The 18,481-nt window shown below is 41.1% G+C and overlaps 2 protein-coding genes across 5 annotated transcripts in view; both read left to right on the top strand.

The window, feature by feature from the left end:
* UEVLD (UEV and lactate/malate dehyrogenase domains) overlaps positions 1 to 13,549 on the top strand; it is a 43,257-nt gene extending 29,708 nt beyond the window's left edge. The window contains exons 8-12 of one of the 4 annotated variants that reach the window (XM_008686916.2): positions 2,684 to 2,854; positions 3,847 to 4,020; positions 9,861 to 9,924; positions 11,708 to 11,831; positions 12,845 to 13,549. In XM_008686916.2, coding sequence (XP_008685138.2) covers positions 2,684 to 2,854; positions 3,847 to 4,020; positions 9,861 to 9,924; positions 11,708 to 11,831; positions 12,845 to 13,018 — 707 coding nt within the window. In that variant the 3' untranslated portion in view covers positions 13,019 to 13,549. Of the gene's footprint in view, positions 1 to 2,683; positions 2,855 to 3,846; positions 4,021 to 9,860; positions 9,925 to 11,707; positions 11,832 to 12,844 lie in introns of those variants that run through there. The other 3 variants (XM_008686917.2, XM_008686919.2, XR_005837069.1) reach the window with 3 other exon arrangements.
* A 3,639-nt stretch (positions 13,550 to 17,188) lies between these two features.
* TSG101 (tumor susceptibility 101) overlaps positions 17,189 to 18,481 on the top strand; it is a 41,999-nt gene continuing 40,706 nt past the window's right edge. The window contains exon 1 of the mRNA XM_040638886.1: positions 17,189 to 17,366. Coding sequence (XP_040494820.1) covers positions 17,325 to 17,366 — 42 coding nt within the window. The 5' untranslated portion in view covers positions 17,189 to 17,324. The remainder of the gene's footprint in view (positions 17,367 to 18,481) is intronic.

Raw genomic sequence — 18,481 nt, 5'->3', positions numbered from 1 at the left:
GCGGTAGTTCCCTTTATGTATTTAAATACATCTTCAGAACATGGGATAATGTGTAATTTTGTTACACTTTCCAAGTTATTCCTGAGTACTCGGCCTAGCATTTAAGAACTGCTGCAGGGGATTGATAGGAATGGAAGACTCTCTGCTTAGTCAGAAGCAGCTTGAAGTTAGAGGGAAAGGTATGATACTGTAAGATACTGTAAAGATATCATGCAAGATACTGTAAACAGTAATATGTGTATCTTTCCGTGTAACTTCAAGCTGCTTCGGACTATAGTGACTACAATTCATGACAACAAGAGAGTAATGAGGCAATATGTGATTAATTGCCAAGAGAATGGTATCAATAGTGGGCACTGCTGTTGGAGTTGAGTAGAGAGAGATACTACCTTCAGCTAAGTAGGGTTGAGGAATGTGCCAGATCTGCCAGGATAAGGGAGATTTGGATGGCCACGGTGGGGGGTGGGGGAGAATGCAGCTCTTGCTAAGTGACCAGATCTTGGAGGTGGACAGCTGAGTAAGACACCAACAATCCTCACTGTCATAGAGCTCATAACAGGCTTAATGTAGTAGACAGTTGAACAGATACCTATCTAACATGGTGAGCACAGTGAGAAACATTCCAGATAGAAAGAATCTGAGTAAAGCCCATATCAGGAAAGTGAGAGAAATATGCTGGGGTAGAACAGGGACCATTTCAACTTAAGCCAAAGGTTTACATAGGGAAGTATAAGAAATACTAGCTTCCTAGGCTCAAAGGAAGAGAGTAGAAGGCTTGGGAGCTTGGGAAATCTTATGGAGTTGGAATCCTTCCTTGTACTTTTGCAATCATATCAGACAACTACGACCCTATTTACTCCTGAGGCAACCTTGAGGGTGAGGGCACTTGTAGCATTCAAAGTAGAGAAAGTTGAAGGGGGCTAAGAAATGAGATGATCCTGGCAAGATAGCTTGGATCACTGTAAGGTCATGGATTCTTCACTGATACTTGGTGATGTGGACAAATCACCTAATCTCTCTAAACATCACTTCCCTCATCCTCATGAGGTTTTAGGCTCCGTTTCTAAATATAACATAGTGCTTGACAGCCCTCTGCAGCCGGGCTTGAATTCCGGCTCTGCTGCTTACTAGCTCCGTGACTGAGCAGGTTACTAACTTATCCATGCCTCAGCTTCCTCCTCTGTACAGTGGGGGTTGGCGTGACCCCATAGTGTGCTGTAGATTAGATTCCATGAGTAACTATATGGAAAGCTCTCAGAATAGTACTTGGCATATAGAAGTGGTCTGGAAGTGTTAGCTATATACCTTCCAATTCTTGAGGTTTTGACTCATGACCAGGTATCTACTCTGACCACTAGAACACAGGAATTATTTAAGAGGACTCATGAAAAATCATAATTAAAATCCAGGGCCTGCTCTCCCCATAACTGTGTCAAAATATGAGCTAAACTTGGAAAGTGCATTTCCCAGAGGACACATTGCCCAGGTGCTTCCTTCTGAAACTTGTTTAGAGAGATGGCCTTAGAGGCCTAATTAAGAATATAAACCCTGCCATCTCCTCGTTGTCTCCTTGGGATGCTAATATTACTTTGTAAGTGTTGACTGGACTACTGCCATCTGCTGTGTTGTTTTTCTGTTGTCTGTGCTGCTGATAAAGTCTGGCCACTGTTTCAACACGCACTGAACTATCAAACACATTGTGTAATAGGGAGTACTGGAGTTGTAAAACAGCACATGTGTGCTTCAGAATCAGAGGAGTGAACTCCAGAGAACAGCATTTCCTAAGTCCTGACAGTTGCTTCCCTGTAGGTCCCATGGAAAAAAGAACCTAAAACCGAGAATACTGGGCTTCAGTATAAGGAAAAGTCTGTAAAAAATGAGCCAAGACATTTTATCTTGATTTAAAGATTTTCCAACCACTTTTTTTCCTCTTTGGAGTAGAATCCTTAGTAAGTAAAACAGATGCAAGCAGAGCTACTCTGCTGAGAGAGGTCCGAGTAAAGAGCATGGAGCTATGCCTACCAGCCTTCTTTCCACTTATTCCCAGTCCTTCCACGTGGCCCCTGAGTCACCTTCAAGGAACTCTAGGACTCCTAAACTCACAGTTTAAAAATCAGTGATGCAATTGATTATAGGTTCATTTTGCCTACAGCATATGACTTATTTTTCCTAGGAAAGTTGTGCATTACAGAAAAAACGAAGTCCTTGTTTATTGGTTCTGGGTCCTGTACTTTATTTTCTTTATCTTTACTGCTCTCTTTCCCCCCTGGAGATACACTCTTGCTCTTAATCATCTTTCTGGAAGCAAACCTCAGCCTTTTGTATGTTTCTGTGGGTATACGATTGATCTGGAGACAAATATGCCTGAAAGCTCTCCATTTGTAGAAAACAAAAAGAAGAACAAGAACAAGAACTTGATTAAAACCTAGACCTCGAGGGGCGCCTGGGTGGCACAGCGGTTAAGCGTCTGCCTTCGGCTCAGGGCGTGATCCCGGCGTTATGGGATCGAGCCCCACATCATCCTCCGCTATGAGCCTGCTTCTTCCTCTCCCACTCCCCCTGACTGTGTTCCCTCTCTCACTGGCTGTCTCTATCTCTGTCGAATAAATAAATAAAAATCTTTAAAAAAAAATTAAAAAAAACCCTAGACCTCGAGCTCAGACTGTTTCTTTTTATTCATTAGATTTGTCTGCCTCTGCTCATTCCAAGGTGGTGATCTTCACGGTCAACTCTTTGGGTAGTTCTCAGTCCTACCTGGATGTGGTACAAAGCAATGTGGATATGTTCAGAGCCCTTGTCCCCGCTCTGGGACATTATAGTCAACATGGTGTCCTGCTCGTTGCATCTCAACCAGGTAAAAGGTTTTGTCTTAAATTAATCAGACAGCTCAGTGTATCAATAGAATTGCCATTACTGATAAAGGTCATAAAACTAGATTATAAAGGAACAGCTAGGCCAACCAAATTGCTCTTATACTGAACAATATAGTACTTCCATGTCCTGTCAACCAGCCACTTCTTATGACTGGCATGAACTAGAAGATTACAGCTTACAATTTTTTATGTAATATCGCTATCATTCTGTTCCAGGTTTTTAGCCATGTCTCCCTCGGTGAGAAAATGGTTTAACACCCAAGAGAAGAATACAGTGGCTCATGTGAAAGATCTTCTGTTAACTTTAGAGTGTCGTAAAATATTAGTGAGCATAGCAGTGTGCGTTGTTAACTTTTCGTATATTGCAAATTGGTTTTGGAACTGTTTCACTTAAAAAAGAAATATTTTCAAAGAATTAGATGGTATCGGACTCAAATTGGTGAGCAGAGTTTTTTGATGTTCCTAGTCTAAGGGTATGCATTTTATATGTTTTCCTGTAATAATTGGTTGAGGGACACTGGTCTCTAATTCCAGACATCGTTTTGGCATAGCAGAAAAAAGTAGTGGTTTTTGTTCATAACGTTGTAGTGCAATAGTGGTGGTATGTGATCATTGATGTAAAAATAGAAATTCATCTAAAGATATAAAAGAGAGCTTGATCAGTGCAAAACTATTATTATTTTCTGGTTTTCTGTCCCCAGTTTGTACCTTTCTTACTTAACTAGGAAAATACCTATTTTCCACTCTCAATTTATATTTAACACCAAAGTTCTGTAAAATCATGCTGAAGCCTGGTTAGTGTTTTTAATATACATTAAAAATACAGTTTGCCTCATGGTGCATCTAGAACCTGGGAAGAATGTATAGACACTCTGTTATACTTATTAAGATAATAAGTATTTTGTTTATGAACTAAGGCTTAGAAGTATATTTTTTAAAATCTTCGTATGTTCACCCTGTGTGCGATATTTAGTGGAAATCATGACGTATGTGACATGGAAACTGAGCGCGTTTCCTGTAAATCGAGTGATCGGCATTGGATGTAATCTGGATTCACAGAGATTACAATATATTATTACAACTGTCTTGAAGGCACAGACGTCAGGAAAACAAGTGTGGGTTATTGGTGAGCAGGGAGAAGACAAAGGTAAGAAGTACATGTTTATTAGTCACATTGATCACGTGAGTCACCAGTGGCCGCGCCATTCAGATACATGTGGAGATTCCGGAATAGTTGAGCTTACTCGGCTTTCGTTTCACACTCGCGTGCCTGGTACGTAACAGGCCCTGTAGCGTGAAGAGACTCGGCAAGTGTGGCATTCTCATTTCTTTACTTTTCCGTAAGTTTAAGATTAGGCAAGAGCCCTTACTTTTATATTTGTTAATTGAATTCCGGAGTCCAGGATTAATTTGAAAGTTTAATTCTCTAGAGAGCCACGTTTTAAATAAACCTTAACGCATCTACAGAACTCTTCCTCTTCCCACACGTCCATCTTGCTCACGTTTCCGAAGTTCAGACTTTCTCCCTAGGGCCATACTTCCTGTCTGTTTCTCACCTTTTTAAACACAGTTTTCCCTCTTTGTTTATTCTTATGACCCTTTCACCAGCCCACTTGCTCTCTTCCTACCACATTCTGTATAGGACATCATTGAACTGGACGTTGGGAGAATGAATAGGGTTTGAATAGAGAGCAGAGTGGGCAAGATACTCTCGGAACGGGAAATCAGAAGCAGGCAAAGGCAGTATTAACAGTGCTTGTATCTGGGTTAAAGGAAACTTTTAAAAATGGGTATTTGTCAGTATTTTCTAATTTTGTCATTATGGATATTTAGTATTTGTATAATTTTAAAGAAAATTTTAGTAAAATATAACGGTATTTAAATCTGTATAAATTAGTACTGGCTACCTAAAAAATCAGTGCTAGAAGGAGCCAGGCTGTAGAATAAACCTTTACAAAACCTGGTTTTGTGATTGTGCGGGATGACTTCTCGGGCCCACAGTGCTCCCTGATGCTAGACGCTGGGCAACAGGACCCTGGAAGAGGGTCGCAAACAAGAACGTGGAGCACGTGTATTAGAGTGATGCATGCCGAGGGCTGCAGACACACCCGAGACCCCATATCTTACTCACTAGTACGATTTGAGTTCTAGTCCACGCTGATCTCCTGCTTCTCTGATTCTTGCAGCTCTCCCAATTAGTTTGGTGTTTCCCCTCTTGTCTACCCTACATGACACCAAATTAATACTGATGTTAGCCAGACCTTCACTATGTGCTTTCTTGTATGAAGCCCATCTTCCTAAATCATATTCCTCTTTTCAAAAACCTTCACTGACTTCCTCTGACCAAACTATTAAATTCCTTTGCTTGGCATTCCAGAAGTCCCAAAATACAGCCCTAAACTTCCTTCCCCATTATAATTAAGGAGGTAGTAATATTATTTGAGAGCTGGAGAGGACTCAGGGTATCAATTACATTTTGTTATAGGGAGCCAGCAATGATATGGAGATGGTAAGAGCGATCTGCCCAAGAACCTATAGTTTTTTGGGTCAAAGAAGGGCTAAAACCCAGGTGTTGTGCCTCCCAGCCCTACCCCACCGCTTTGCTTCAGCCACAGGGAGCTTTGCCCTTCTCCCTCTCTCTCAGCATATTTGAATTTCATCCTTTGAGGTCTAGGTCAAGCACCCCTTACACTGTGAAGCTTTTCCTGATCACATCACTCCACAGTGATTCCTTCACCCCTCTGAGCTAAAAGCTGTTGCTAACTGTATGGTAATTAACCATATAACCAGTAAACATGATGCTTATTCTTCTGTTAAACTGTTTATTCTGGTCCAACTTGAATATTTTGTGTGTATACCTTCTCCTTTTTTTTAAGATTTTATTTATTTATTTGACAGGGAGGCAGTGAGAGAGGGAACACAAGCAGGGGGGGTGGGAGAGGGAGAAGCAGGCTTCCCACTGAGCAGGAAGCCCGATGCAGGGCTTGATCCCAGAACGCTGGGATCATGACCTTAGCCGAAGGCAGACGGTTAATGGCTGAGCCACCCAGGCACCCCTGTATACCTTCTCCTTATTGAAAGAGTTAATTTTTAAGCTGTTCTCTTAGTTGAAAAAGTCGTACATTCACATTGCAAAAAATTAAATCGTACAAAAAGATATGTGCAGTAAAAAATAAGTCTCCGTTCTGTGCCTGATACCCAGTTTTTCTCCCTAGATTCCGTCACAGTTACCAGTCTCTTGTGTAATCTTCTGACAATGCTGTGCATGAATAAGCACATATATGAAATATTTCCTAGGTAGCCGGTACATACATCATTCTGCACCTTGCCTTTACTTACTGATATCATGTGGAAATAATTGCATAATAACATATATAGATCTCACTCATCCTTTTAAACCTACTGGATATATCAACATTTATTAACCAGTCCCCCTAAATAAGTTACAATTTTTGAATGAATAAAAACATTTCACAATATGGTTATATTAATATCCAAACTGTAAAAAGAAAATAAAGGATAGTGAAATTGATAAATAAGCCTCGGGCACTGTGCTGACTGCCGTTGGAGCTGTATAGATGTATAAGAACCCGACCATGTCTTTACGAAGCTTCGATCTAACACAGGAAATAACTCTAATGGGAAGGCAGCATTGACTTGCTGTGAGAGAGGGCCACGGGAAGTAGAATAAAAACACGGGGAAAGGATATGGTAATTCTGTCTTGAGCTCTTACATGGGAACTAGAAGTAGACGGATATAGGTACATGTGAATTGGGATCACTTAAATGTAATATGTACTATTTGACCTGCATAAAAGAATACATATAATGTATAACGTATGTTTTGAAGCATAATAGAACAAACATTCATGAATCTATAGTCAATTAAGAACATTACCGATACCACTGAAGCTACTGATGTTCTCCCCAACCCATCTCCCTGTGTCCCCTCTAGACACCACCACCAGATCGCTCTTTATCCTGTCTTGTACTATGTTTCAGAGATGCTTACATCCAAGATAGGTGTAACTTACCTTGGCCCTGAAGCCAGTAATGGACAGGGGCTCCCTCTGCTGGTTACATGTGTAAACATCAACTGGTTATATTTTTGCATATGTGACATTACCACAGTAATATCAATTATAATTACTTTTCATTGAAAGCCTACTATATGTATTAAACGTGTTGCATAGCCAGCTTCCTCTTCCGCTATCCTGCCAGCTTGCAGTTTCTGAATGATTCATTCACTCTCAGGCCTCCTTGCTTTTGCACCTGATTCTTCCTTTCCCTGAACATTCATTCACTTGGCTAACTCCTGCTTACCCTTCAAGACTGGGCTTGAGTGCCGCCTCTCCCAGGAAGCCTTTCCTAATTCACCAGGTTCATTAAGTTCATGCCTCTATCATAACCATTATCACACTGTTAGAATTGCATATTTATGGGGATGCCTGGGTGGCTCAGTCAGTTAAGTTCCTGCCTTCGGCTCAGATCATGATCCCAGGGTCCTCGGATTGAGTCCTACTTTGGGCTCCCTGCTCAGCAGGAAGCCTGCTTCTTCTTCCCCTGCCTCTCCCCTGCTTGTGCTCTCCCTCTCTCTCTCTCTCTGACAAATAAATAAAATCTAAGAAAAAAACATAATGATTGCATATTTACCTGTCTGTTTATCCCACCAAACTGCAAGCTCCTTGACCTTGGAATGGCCTCAGTAAATGTGTTTTGAAATGATGCTGATACTATCCTGTTGTGACCAAAGGTCATTTGTATTATGCCCCCCCCCCCCAAATTAGATAGCAGAACATATGCTTTGGAGCTGCTGTTTTCAGCTATGATATTAACATCATATGTACACTGCAGATAACTCCTTCAAATGATGGTTTAGAAATCCAAGGGTTAGATCCCAGAACAGACTATTAGGTCATCTGCTTTGGGCATCGGTCTTACACACGGGTAAGTGTTGTATACAATGGAAAAGAGTTTCCCCATGGTCATCGTTCATTAAAATTTTGGGGGCCAGAGGATTGCTGTTTATGAGTAGTGGAGCCAGGAAGATTAGGACTGATTAGTTGCAGTATTTGAAAGGGCTCCCTAAAATAGGCCGGACATATATTTAGGAAGTTTGAAGGGCTAGGCAGTAAATGAACAAAAAAAAAAATAAGTCCATCTAAACTTAATTGAAAATTCTACTGACCGTGTCACAAGCAAAGTTGAACATAGTACAGCTTTCTCCCTCTCTCTAATCTTTCCTCATGGCACTTGGAGGTCAAGACTCAGGAAAGAATGAATGGGATACACACACGCGCGCGCGCACACACACACACACACACACACACAGACACACACAGACTCGTAATTAACTTCCAGATTTTTGTGCCCCTTTCTGAGTCTTCTCATTCCTCCCTTGCCCCTTTTATTCATTCTTCCAAGGTCTGTAAATGCTGTATTTCGTTTAGCAGTCATTTCCCCCAATTTTCTATCTATTGTGAATATACCAATAACGTGCAGAAATTTTTTAGAAAAAAATTCATATATAATATGTCCAAGTAAAATACATTTTTAAAATCTCTTAATCTGTCCACATATATTTATATTGTTCATAAAACACTTTTTGGTTTTGTTTTTTGTTTTTTTCTACTTAAAAGCTTTTAAAGATTATTTATTTGAAAGAGAGAGAGCGCGCATGAGTGCATGCAAGTGGGGGAAGGGGCAGAGGGAGCGGAAAAAGGAGAGCAGCAGACTTCCCACTGAGCATGGAGCTAGACGTGGGGCTCAAGCTCATGACCCTGAGATCATGCCCCTTAACATAAGAGCTTTTAAATTTTTTTCATGTTTTTCAATTTAACTGTTGCAAGTATGCTTTCCTCTTTGTTGATAATAATTTTGGATTGTGCATGACGTCAGTTCTGCATTATCTCCTGTATTCTTTACCATAGTAAAAATATGTGTGAGAGGACACAAAAGAACACATGATTCCTGTCCCCTGCAAGCTTATCATCAGTTTGAGGAAGAGATATCTGGATACATATGGTGTCCTTTGTTGCTGACCCATCACTAAATGGCCTAATTTTGAATGCGGTTTAGAAGACTTCTATCTTGGGGCGCCTGGGTGGCTCAGTTGGTTAAGCGTCCGACTCTTGATTTTGGCTCAGGTCATGATCTCAGGGTCATGAGATGGAGCCCCATGTCAGGCTCCATGCTCAGCCGGGAGTCTGCTTGAGATTCTCTCTCTCCCTCTCCCTCTGTGCCGGCCCCCCTGCACTCTCACTCACTCCTTCTCTCTCTAAAATAAATATTTTTTTAAAAAGACTTATATCTTAAACATAAATAGTCTTATATATCCAAATATATTTTTGTTTTGCCTACCCAATACAGATCTGTATTAAACAATGTCTTTACACAGATGAGAAATGGATGAACATTAGAAGGGTTTCAAAATGTTTCTGGCAATTTCTATTTATATTAAATGTGGTGTGAATATCAAGTTCATGTGCACAGCTTTGAATTTTTGAACTGTTTTTGTAAATGATGTAATGAGACGAAATGGCAACCAAAAATCCTCTTAGCAAACAGGTCCCTGCCTCTCTAACAGCTGTGGAAATCTAGCCAAAATAGGTGAGCACATTATTCCTCACCTGGTGAAAGAAAGTAATCTCCGTCTGTTTCCCAGTGGAGCAAATGCCAAGTGCTTGCTGCTGAGAAAAGAAAGCTTTCTCCCTGGACAGTAAAATGGCCCTGGTAGAACTCATGTGGTGAGAGAGCACAGGGAAGGAGGCTGCAGGTAGGCTCTGGGGATCATGTTTTTGGGGGGATTGCAACTCCCAGGCAGTTGGCACAACATACCCAGTGCCATCAGTGGAAAACTGTTTCTAGAAAGGGGAAAAGTGTTTAAAGTTTAATACAGATATCCTTGACTGCAAATGATCATTTATCACATCTTAATCCTAAGGGAGTGGTTGGCAACAAATAATTAATTTTTCCTTTAATTTTTAGTGCCCACATGGGGTGGCCAAGAAGAAGTAATGAGTCCTAACTCTCAGGTGCAGTTGTCCAACAGGTAACACTGATTTGCATTTACGCAGTTGAAAGTCATGTACTTTCATGCTACCAGAACAACTGTTTACACAGCATGCCCTTACCAGGCTTCTGCACACAAAACTAGCTAGTATGGACAGGTCCAAAGTACAAGAGATCAGTGCTTTCTGGTCTTTGATTTCTTACTTGAAAGAAGACCCAGAGTGCTTTGCAAACTTTAAATCAGATACACAATGGACATGTAAAGGGTAGGACAGGTTTCTTATTTGTAGTCCTGGATTTCCTGCTCCGATGGGTCAACGAGGATATTAAGAATTTTCTTAATGTAGAAAGAATTTGTCCATATCACTTAAAATTAATACAGGGGTGCCTGGGTGGCTCAGTTGAGTGTCCAACTCATGGTTCCAGCTCAGGTCGTGATCTTAGGGCCCTGAGATCGAGCCCCATGCTGGGCTCCGTGCTCAGCAGGGAGCCTGCTTGAGATTCTCTCCCTCCCTCTCCCCCTCCCCCCACTCGTACTCTCTCTCCCTCTCTCTCTCTAAAATAAATACATCTTAAAAAAATAACATGTATTTATTGGTCATACATAAATCCATTTGCAAACTAATCTAATATGAATGGATAAGCCATATTATAAGTTCAGGCAAAAATAAAGTGTAATGCGTAGGTCCTATGTCTTTTGCCTTTAGTCAGACACCTTCCAAGGTCCGTGCCCTACAGCTTGTTCTCCGGGCACCATGTATTTTTATGCCGTCTGTTGTCTCACCATCGCATACCATACATTTCTGCAGTTCGGTGGAGACTTAGCTGTTTAAACCTTCAGCTTTAGCCTGTTAGCCTATAACAACTGGAAAGAATATTCTCTTACTGAGAAGAGTGGAGTGTTATATAATCCATTCTAATCTGATTCCCTACATAATCCTGCATTTATGAGGAAGAAATTATAAAAGGAAGAAATTCAAACACGTTTATTTAATTTATATCATTTTTATTATTTACAAAGAGAATGTATGCTGTTATAAAACTTCATATACTGAAGAGATCTATAAAGTAGAAAGTGAAAAGCTGGGGGTAATCCAACTCTCCGGAGACAACTACTGTTAACAGCTTAGTGTCCACACGTCCAAACGTTTTCCCAATGCCTGTACAAACATTATCATTATTTTTATTATTTGTATAATAATAGATGTGTACTGTTGATATTACCTCACAACTTACTTTGTTTCCTTAATAATGAATCTTGGACATTTCTCCATGTACATATGAGTCTACCCCATTCCTCTCTGGAGCTGTACAGCTATGTAGTACTGTTTCCAGAATTTTTGCTGTCTCACACAAGGCAAACATACATATGTATTTGCATACTTGAGCGTATTGCAGTGGAATAAAATCCCCGAGGAGGAATTGCTAGATCACATGTTGCTAAATCTTCCTCCTGAAAGATTATTCCACTTTCCACAGCAGATATGGGAATGCCTGTTTCTCTGTAGCTTCTCCAAAAGTAGGTATCAGACTTTTTAAATTTGCCAATTTTGATAGGCAACACTGGTGTATTGTTTTAACTCATATTTCAGTATTAGTAGAGGTGAGCTTCTTTTTATGTTATTAAACCATTTGTATTTTCTCTGTGAACTACCTGCCTGACATTTTAAGAAAAGTTTAGTCACTAGATTATCCGTAGGCTTTCCTAACAACTGCTTTAAATAACACCTATTTCTGAATTTTAAAAAACGGTGTAAAACAGAATATGCATACTTTGTGAATGTTCTGAGATTTATTTTTTTTTTTATTTCTTGGTAACCTAGAGCCATGGAACTGTTACGGGTCAAAGGTCAAAGATCCTGGTCTGTTGGACTATCAGTAGCTGACCTGGTTGACAGTATTGTAAACGATAAAAAGAAAGTACATTCTGTATCAATTTTAGCAAAGGTAATTGCTGTTTTCATACTGTCATCATGTTTTTAAACTTTTAAATTATTCATATGAATCCAGAAAAAGTGCTGCTCCGACTGTGCCTCAGGTGTCTTCAGTAACCCTCGTTTTTAGAGTAACACACGGGAGGGGACAGTTCAGTCTAAACCCTGTCCTGCTTGGTTATGGGAAGTCTGGACTTCTTCTAGGTTGCCCTTCCCCCGCCCATGTAATTTTTGGGAAGCCTCAAGAAATATTTGTGTGTTCCATAAAGTTCTTCTGGTTGTCGTTTACCACCTCAGCCAGTCACGTCACCCCAGACTGACACGCCAGCTCGTCTTAGCTGGTCGTCCGTCTGCTTCTCCAGTTCACTTTGTCCTTTCCCGCTTGGTCGCAAGCATAGAGTCCCTAAAGCACAGCTGAGACGAGGCACAAATGCTTAACCACATTTTCCTGAAAACTTCGGACTATCAGGAGGGAAATAAAACATGGAAAGGTGGGGCGCCTGGGTGGCACAGCGGTTAAGAGTCAGCCTTTGGCTCAGGGCGTGATCCCGGCGTTACGGGATCGAGCCCCACATCAGGCTCCTCCGCTAGGAGCCTGCTTCTTCCTCTCCCACTCCCCCTGCTTGTGTTCCCTCTCTCGCTGGCTGTCTCTATCTCTGTCGAATAAATAAATAAAATCTTTAAAAAAAAAAAACATGGAAAGGAAAACGTAAAACAGTTACTGTATGTGAGTGGGCCCCTCCCCAGGGAGTGCACTCTGACCATCTTCTCTGAGCCCCCAGCCCGCTCCCCATGTGGCAGCGGGATGGCTCACCTCCCCACCAGGCGGCTGTCTCTGACCGTGTGCCTCTCTCGCACACATTTTCTGAAACAATCATTTGTTTAGAAATTAAATGAACACAATTTTTTAAACAGTTCAACTCGTATCTGTTTATAACAACTAGAAAATCAAGGAAGTATCCATATTTATATTAATTTTTTGCAGTGATTTAGCTCTATGATAATCCCTTTTTTTTTTCATTTCAGGGATATTATGATATAAACAGCGAAGTGTTTTTAAGTTTGCCATGCATCATTGGAACCAGTGGCGTATCTGAAGTCATCCAAAGTACAGTGAGGGAAGATACAGTGACCGAGAAACTCCAGAGCAGTGCATCATCAATCCATGGTCTCCAACAACAGTTAAAACTTTGCTTTTAAAGTGCAGTTACTGGAAAGGAAGGGTCATGTAATTTTGCCAACATACATAGGGTTGAGAATTTCTGTATCTTATTACTTACCCTTACAAACTGCTTGGTTAAGGTAGACGGTTTCTGGTTAGCTTTGTAATTTGAATCCTTAGGAAGTTAGAGAAGGAGGGGGAAAAGATCTAAGTTTCCTTATTGCTCTTGAGCTGTCTAAACTGTTCTTTAAACCTCCAGCAGAAGTAGACACCCATCTATAATATATCATTTAAATTTATTGAGTCTTCAACTAAAAGCACATTCAGCACTTTGGGAATATTTTGAAAGTAATATATTTTTAAAAGAAAAGGACTCCTTGACGGTTATAATAAACACGATAAGCTGAAGGCCCAGTATTAATTTACAGAAACTGTGCTAGGTGCACTTTCAAAAGATTCCCCAGCCTAAGGTATTGTTTCCTCTTTAAAATGTAATTGGTAGTAATGGGAAAGCATTTTGTTTTCCCTCTTCAAGTTAATTATCTACCAAAATAAAAATAAAAAATAAAAATAAAAAAATAAAAAAATAAAAAAAATAAAAAATAAAAATAAAAAAAAAAATAAAATAAATAAAAAAATAAAAAAATAAAAAAAGAATTTTACGTGCACTTTCAAGTAGTAAAAGGGAAAGTGAAATTTTTTAATATTTGAAGAAAAAGTGTAGTTAAATTTCCAGTGGGACTGTCCTTTCTAAAATTTTTTATAACCCCTTCTTGGGCTATATAATAGATCTCCAACATCTCAAAAGCCCACTCTACTATTAGTACCATAGAGAAAGGTGTATTTTTAGTGGAACTAGATTATGAAAAAAAAGCCAAGCAATTTACTTGAAAGCTAAAATATGAGGCTTTCATAAAAACTGTTGGTCTTAAGGGGAAGAGTTTGGATGGACTGGCTGTTGTGAGCAAATCCTTTAACCACTCCTGAAGAAATGATTCAGAGTACGTCTGCCTTATGGGTCAATAACAGTATCTTCGTATGTGAAAGACAGCATATTATGACAGATGTGACACACAATTAGTAGTAACAGCGAACACTGACACTTCTGTTTCAGGCAGGTGACGTGCACTTTATTATTTTATTGAATCCTGAAAATCATCCACTGCGGTAGGTTCTATCATTTTATAGAGAAGATTGAGGTTTAGTGCCAGGTGTTACAGCCCAGGGGCACTTACCACACAGCCTCTTCCTTTTTCTAAGCAGCAGAAGAAAAAGCCTAGCAGCCAAAATAGTGAGCGTAAGACCATAAGGCTGGGGTTCTGTACACTACGGAAGGATTACTTCTATTCTCACGTAGGGGCTCACTTTGTTATCCTAACATAGTTTTTTGAAAGATGGATACCCTGACTTCCCAGACTTGCCCTCAGCAAATAGCAAAGAGGAGTATGCACTGAGATAGGTGTTTTTTTTTTTATTCATTCATTCACAGGGTACTGACTGGAAGCCTACAGTAGACCAGGCACTATACTGGGCACTGCAGATACAGTGGTGGGCCAGCTGGGACTAGGCACAGCCCTCATGGTCCGTACAATCTAGTATGGGAGACATCGTAATCCAATCTCACAAACAAATGGACAATTGCAAGTCTAGGAAGTACTGCGAAGAAGTCCCAGGTGCTTTGAAAGCACATAACAGGCAAATCCAAACCTGATCAGAGTGATAGAGGCCAGGTGGTTTTTAAGGGCAGACACATCCTAGTTAGAAACAGTGAAACTAATGCTGATTTGGTATAATAATGGATGCTTATAATGAGCTTAAATCATAAAGTGAAATTATACTGTGTCCCATGGTTAAGAAAGTAGAAAGTATTTAATACATTTGGAAAGATTCCCCATGAGAATTACCTGGGCTAAAAAGCTTGGACGTTTGAAGGGATAAGCATTAGTTCTGTGTAAGTTCACTACGTGGGTAGATTATTTTGGTGTTACTCTTAACAATGCATCCTCACTGTCCTGTTGCATGAAATAGGGAAGTAAAACTGAACGAACCTTTTCTTGTATTTTTTAAACTAGCCTTCTCTAATATCTGTCATCTAATTAGAAATTAGATATTTCTACTATCTAATTTCTGATATGCTCTTGAATAATAACCTAAGTGCAAGACACTGTGTAATAGATGAATTACCAGTTCACTATATTAATTATAAATGAAGGTTAATGAATGCAATACAACAAATACTTACTGAGCATCTACTGTTACTCCAAATACTGTGTGAGAATTTGAGATTCAGAGTTGAGGAACAGTCCTTGCCCTGCAGAAGCCCACCATATAGACATAATTCAGTTATTTCCTTAAGTGTTGACTATTATCATGTAGGTTCCATATGTAAGTTAAGAAGCAGTACCACCACTACCTCACTATGATTTGGTGGTATTTGCCATTCACGGTTCTTCTTTTAACTTTCACTCTTTCATTTTTCCAAAATCATGCAGTGTCTCTCCTTGTTATGATTTTTAGTGGGGCTTCGATTAAAATGCTTTGATTTTGTAGTGCAGAGATAAATATTTGATTTTCCCACTTATGTTTTAGCTTTCCTTAAGTATCAAGAACAATGAGTAAAATAAATTTTGACTTTAAAAATCACTAGAAGATGCCTAATTTATTGAGAGTGGAAAGAAATTTATTCAGATTTGAGGAGAAAGTTTCTTTCATGTAATTCACACCGTACCCAGGATATTTATTTCATTTTAAGTGGCTTAAGTGCAAAATTAAAAGACTGGCTTCTGTTGTTTTCAAGCTTTTAAAAATTACTTTTAGCAAGAAAACTTTTTAAGCAATATATTACCTGCACTCTCCCAATTGATAAAGCACAGTTGCTCTGAGGGTATTTCTGAATAAGTTGTGGCTTTCAGACCAGTTTGAAAACTACTTTGCTTTTAAGTGACATAAAAGAGGTGCAGTGGAGGGATGCCTGGGTGGCTCAGCTGGTTGGGCATCTGCCTTCGGCTCAGGTCGTGATCTCAGGCTCCTGCAATCGAGCCCCACGTGGGGCTCTCTGCTCAGCAGGGAGTCTGCTTCTCCCCCTCCCTCTGTGATCTCTCTTGCTCTTGCTGTCTTTCAAATAAATAAAATCTTTAAAAAAGGGGGGGCAGTGAAAAGATAAGACTGCCCTATAGTTTGGTTTGACTGCTTAACTAATGTATGATGTCCGTATCCAAAAAAACTGATACCTATTGGGATAGCCTGTGCCTGTGTGTTGGCAATAATTTAAGATACTTCCACATGGTTTCAATTAGGCCCTGTGTTTGTGACCTCACTGAGATGCCAATTTAGAAAATACCACCACCTGTTCCTCATTAGCACTAAGCTAACGTCATCCAAGTGAACATACTTCATATCATCGAACCCAAGCTTTACAATACCTTGAATGACACTGTGCTTATAAAACTGGTGGTGAGTGCAATAATGACTCATATGACCATGAAGAACTCTGGGTAGTAGAAATTCAATTAAGATCAAGCCCCTACTCTTGTCCTGTACAAGGATGAGGATCTGAAGATGAGCCTGCCCTCATAGATTTGGACTTTTGACAGTGGGCAGGCTAGCATGCAGGTGGAATGCAAGGTAGAATGCAGCGTGTATTATGATCTACGGCTAGGAAGAGAGTTCTGACTTAGCGGAATGGTTTCCCAGAGAAGAAATCACCGCCTGGATTCCTGTTAAACCAGGGCTCTGCACGTTGCCCTTGGGGATGTAGCACGAAAAACTTTTATGCTTAAAAAACAAAAACAAAACTTGATAATCAGAGAGGCCCTAGGCATCATCTAACGCAAGCCTCTCATCTCAGAGTTGGGAAAAACAAGCCCCAGCTACAAGTGCACTTGCCTACTATTATCACAAGGGCAAGTTAGCAGCATAACAGTTTCCTGACTCCCAGCCCACACGAGGAGGAATCGGTCGTTAAAGCTCACTCGCAAAACCTTCCTACTTCCCCTCCCTGCACCTGCTCCCTTAGTCGAAGGCAACCGTGAAACACCTGCTGATCTTACCCCACAGCAGGGTTTCGACCCTCGCGACAGGCTTGTCCTGATTACTGGGACCCGACAGGCCCGCGGAGAACAACCCACCAGGTGGGTCGGAACCCACACCACTCCCAGCCTCAGTCGCTTACCCCGGAAGTGACGTAAAGGAAGCGGAAGCGCTGGCCTGGTGGCCGACTTCCTGTTGTTAGAGGCGGGGGGGTGGGGGGCTGGCTACTAGGTGTGTGATTGTGTGGGGCGGCCTGGGCGGCCCCGGAGCGGCTGACCCTCTGCCTGCGGGGACGGGAGTCGCAAGGCGGCCGCCATGGCGGTGTCGGAGAGCCAGCTCAAGAAAATGGTGTCCAAGGTGAGTCCTCGGCGCGCTGGCCACCCGGCGCGCGCCCACCACTCCCCTTGGCGCCCGGCGGGGCCTGGCCGGACTCAGCCCAGCGCGTCTCCGCCGGCCGGAGGCCCAGTGCAGTCCTCAGTCGCCTTTGCGGCCCCAGCCCCGAGATGCTTGTCGCCTTGTGCCGGAGTCCCTGCTCCGCGGCCGGGGAAGATGGGGGGGCGGCGACGGTCAACAAAGGCGCGGAGCCGAGGCCGCCTGCCACCTGCCGCCTGCCCTCCTCTCTGCGGCTAGAGTTTGAAACAGTCTGTGGGGCAGTGTAGTTTTCGTCCTAGTTTTTATAAACACAGAGAGGGGGTTGGACTTAATTCTTCATCTGAGATAGTCCTCCACTGCTGTCCCAGTGTAAGGATCCGTCCGTCTTCGCCCTTCCGTCCCGGCCTCCTGAGATTGTGTCCTTTTCAGTTTTCTGTTCCTCAACACAGCTCAGTCAGTACCCGACCCGCGGAGGTCGGTAACAGTTGGTTGAATGGTTCAATTATAAGTAAAAACGTTCAGAGAAGCCTAAATACCAGTTCCTCACTACCTCGATAGAATGAATAGAATTCCATGACAATTTCAGGGACTTTGATTTTCTAAGAATAACCACTTTTAATTCTGTGCTTCTTACGAGAACTTGTTTGCTTTGAACCTAATTTTTAATCTTCACAGTTGAAGACCAGTGTATTTTTTTTAATTCTTAAAAAGTAAATAGGCATTTTACATTTTAAAGCCATGAATTATTTTGATCATTTCTTTAAATGTGGCACCTGATAAGAGAGTGAACGGAGTGATAGTGGGGATTTTTCTTCTTTTTTCAGTTTACCAATTAGGAATAAGATGATGTGAAGCAGCGGAGAGTTGAATCGTCTCCAGTTCAGTGGGTTAGCTTTGGATACTTTTGTCAAAGCAAGAATGGTAGGAATCGCAGTAGTTTAAGCAATTATCATTATTAACAAAACACACACTTGTGTATAAACTTACTTCTTTGAAAAATATGCAGTTCTCCTCTCCCCCAGTAAAATCGTGCCTCTAGTCTTTGGTTGGAGAGCAAATAACTTCTAAAGAGGAATTGACAGTTTTCAAAATAAAGTTTC

This window comes from Ursus maritimus, unplaced genomic scaffold (assembly GCF_017311325.1).
Source record: "Ursus maritimus isolate PB19 unplaced genomic scaffold, ASM1731132v1 scaffold_23, whole genome shotgun sequence".
Taxonomy (NCBI): domain Eukaryota; kingdom Metazoa; phylum Chordata; class Mammalia; order Carnivora; family Ursidae; genus Ursus; species Ursus maritimus.
The sequence above is the reverse complement of the archived record's forward strand: the minus strand, read 5'-3'. Positions and strand labels throughout refer to the sequence as shown.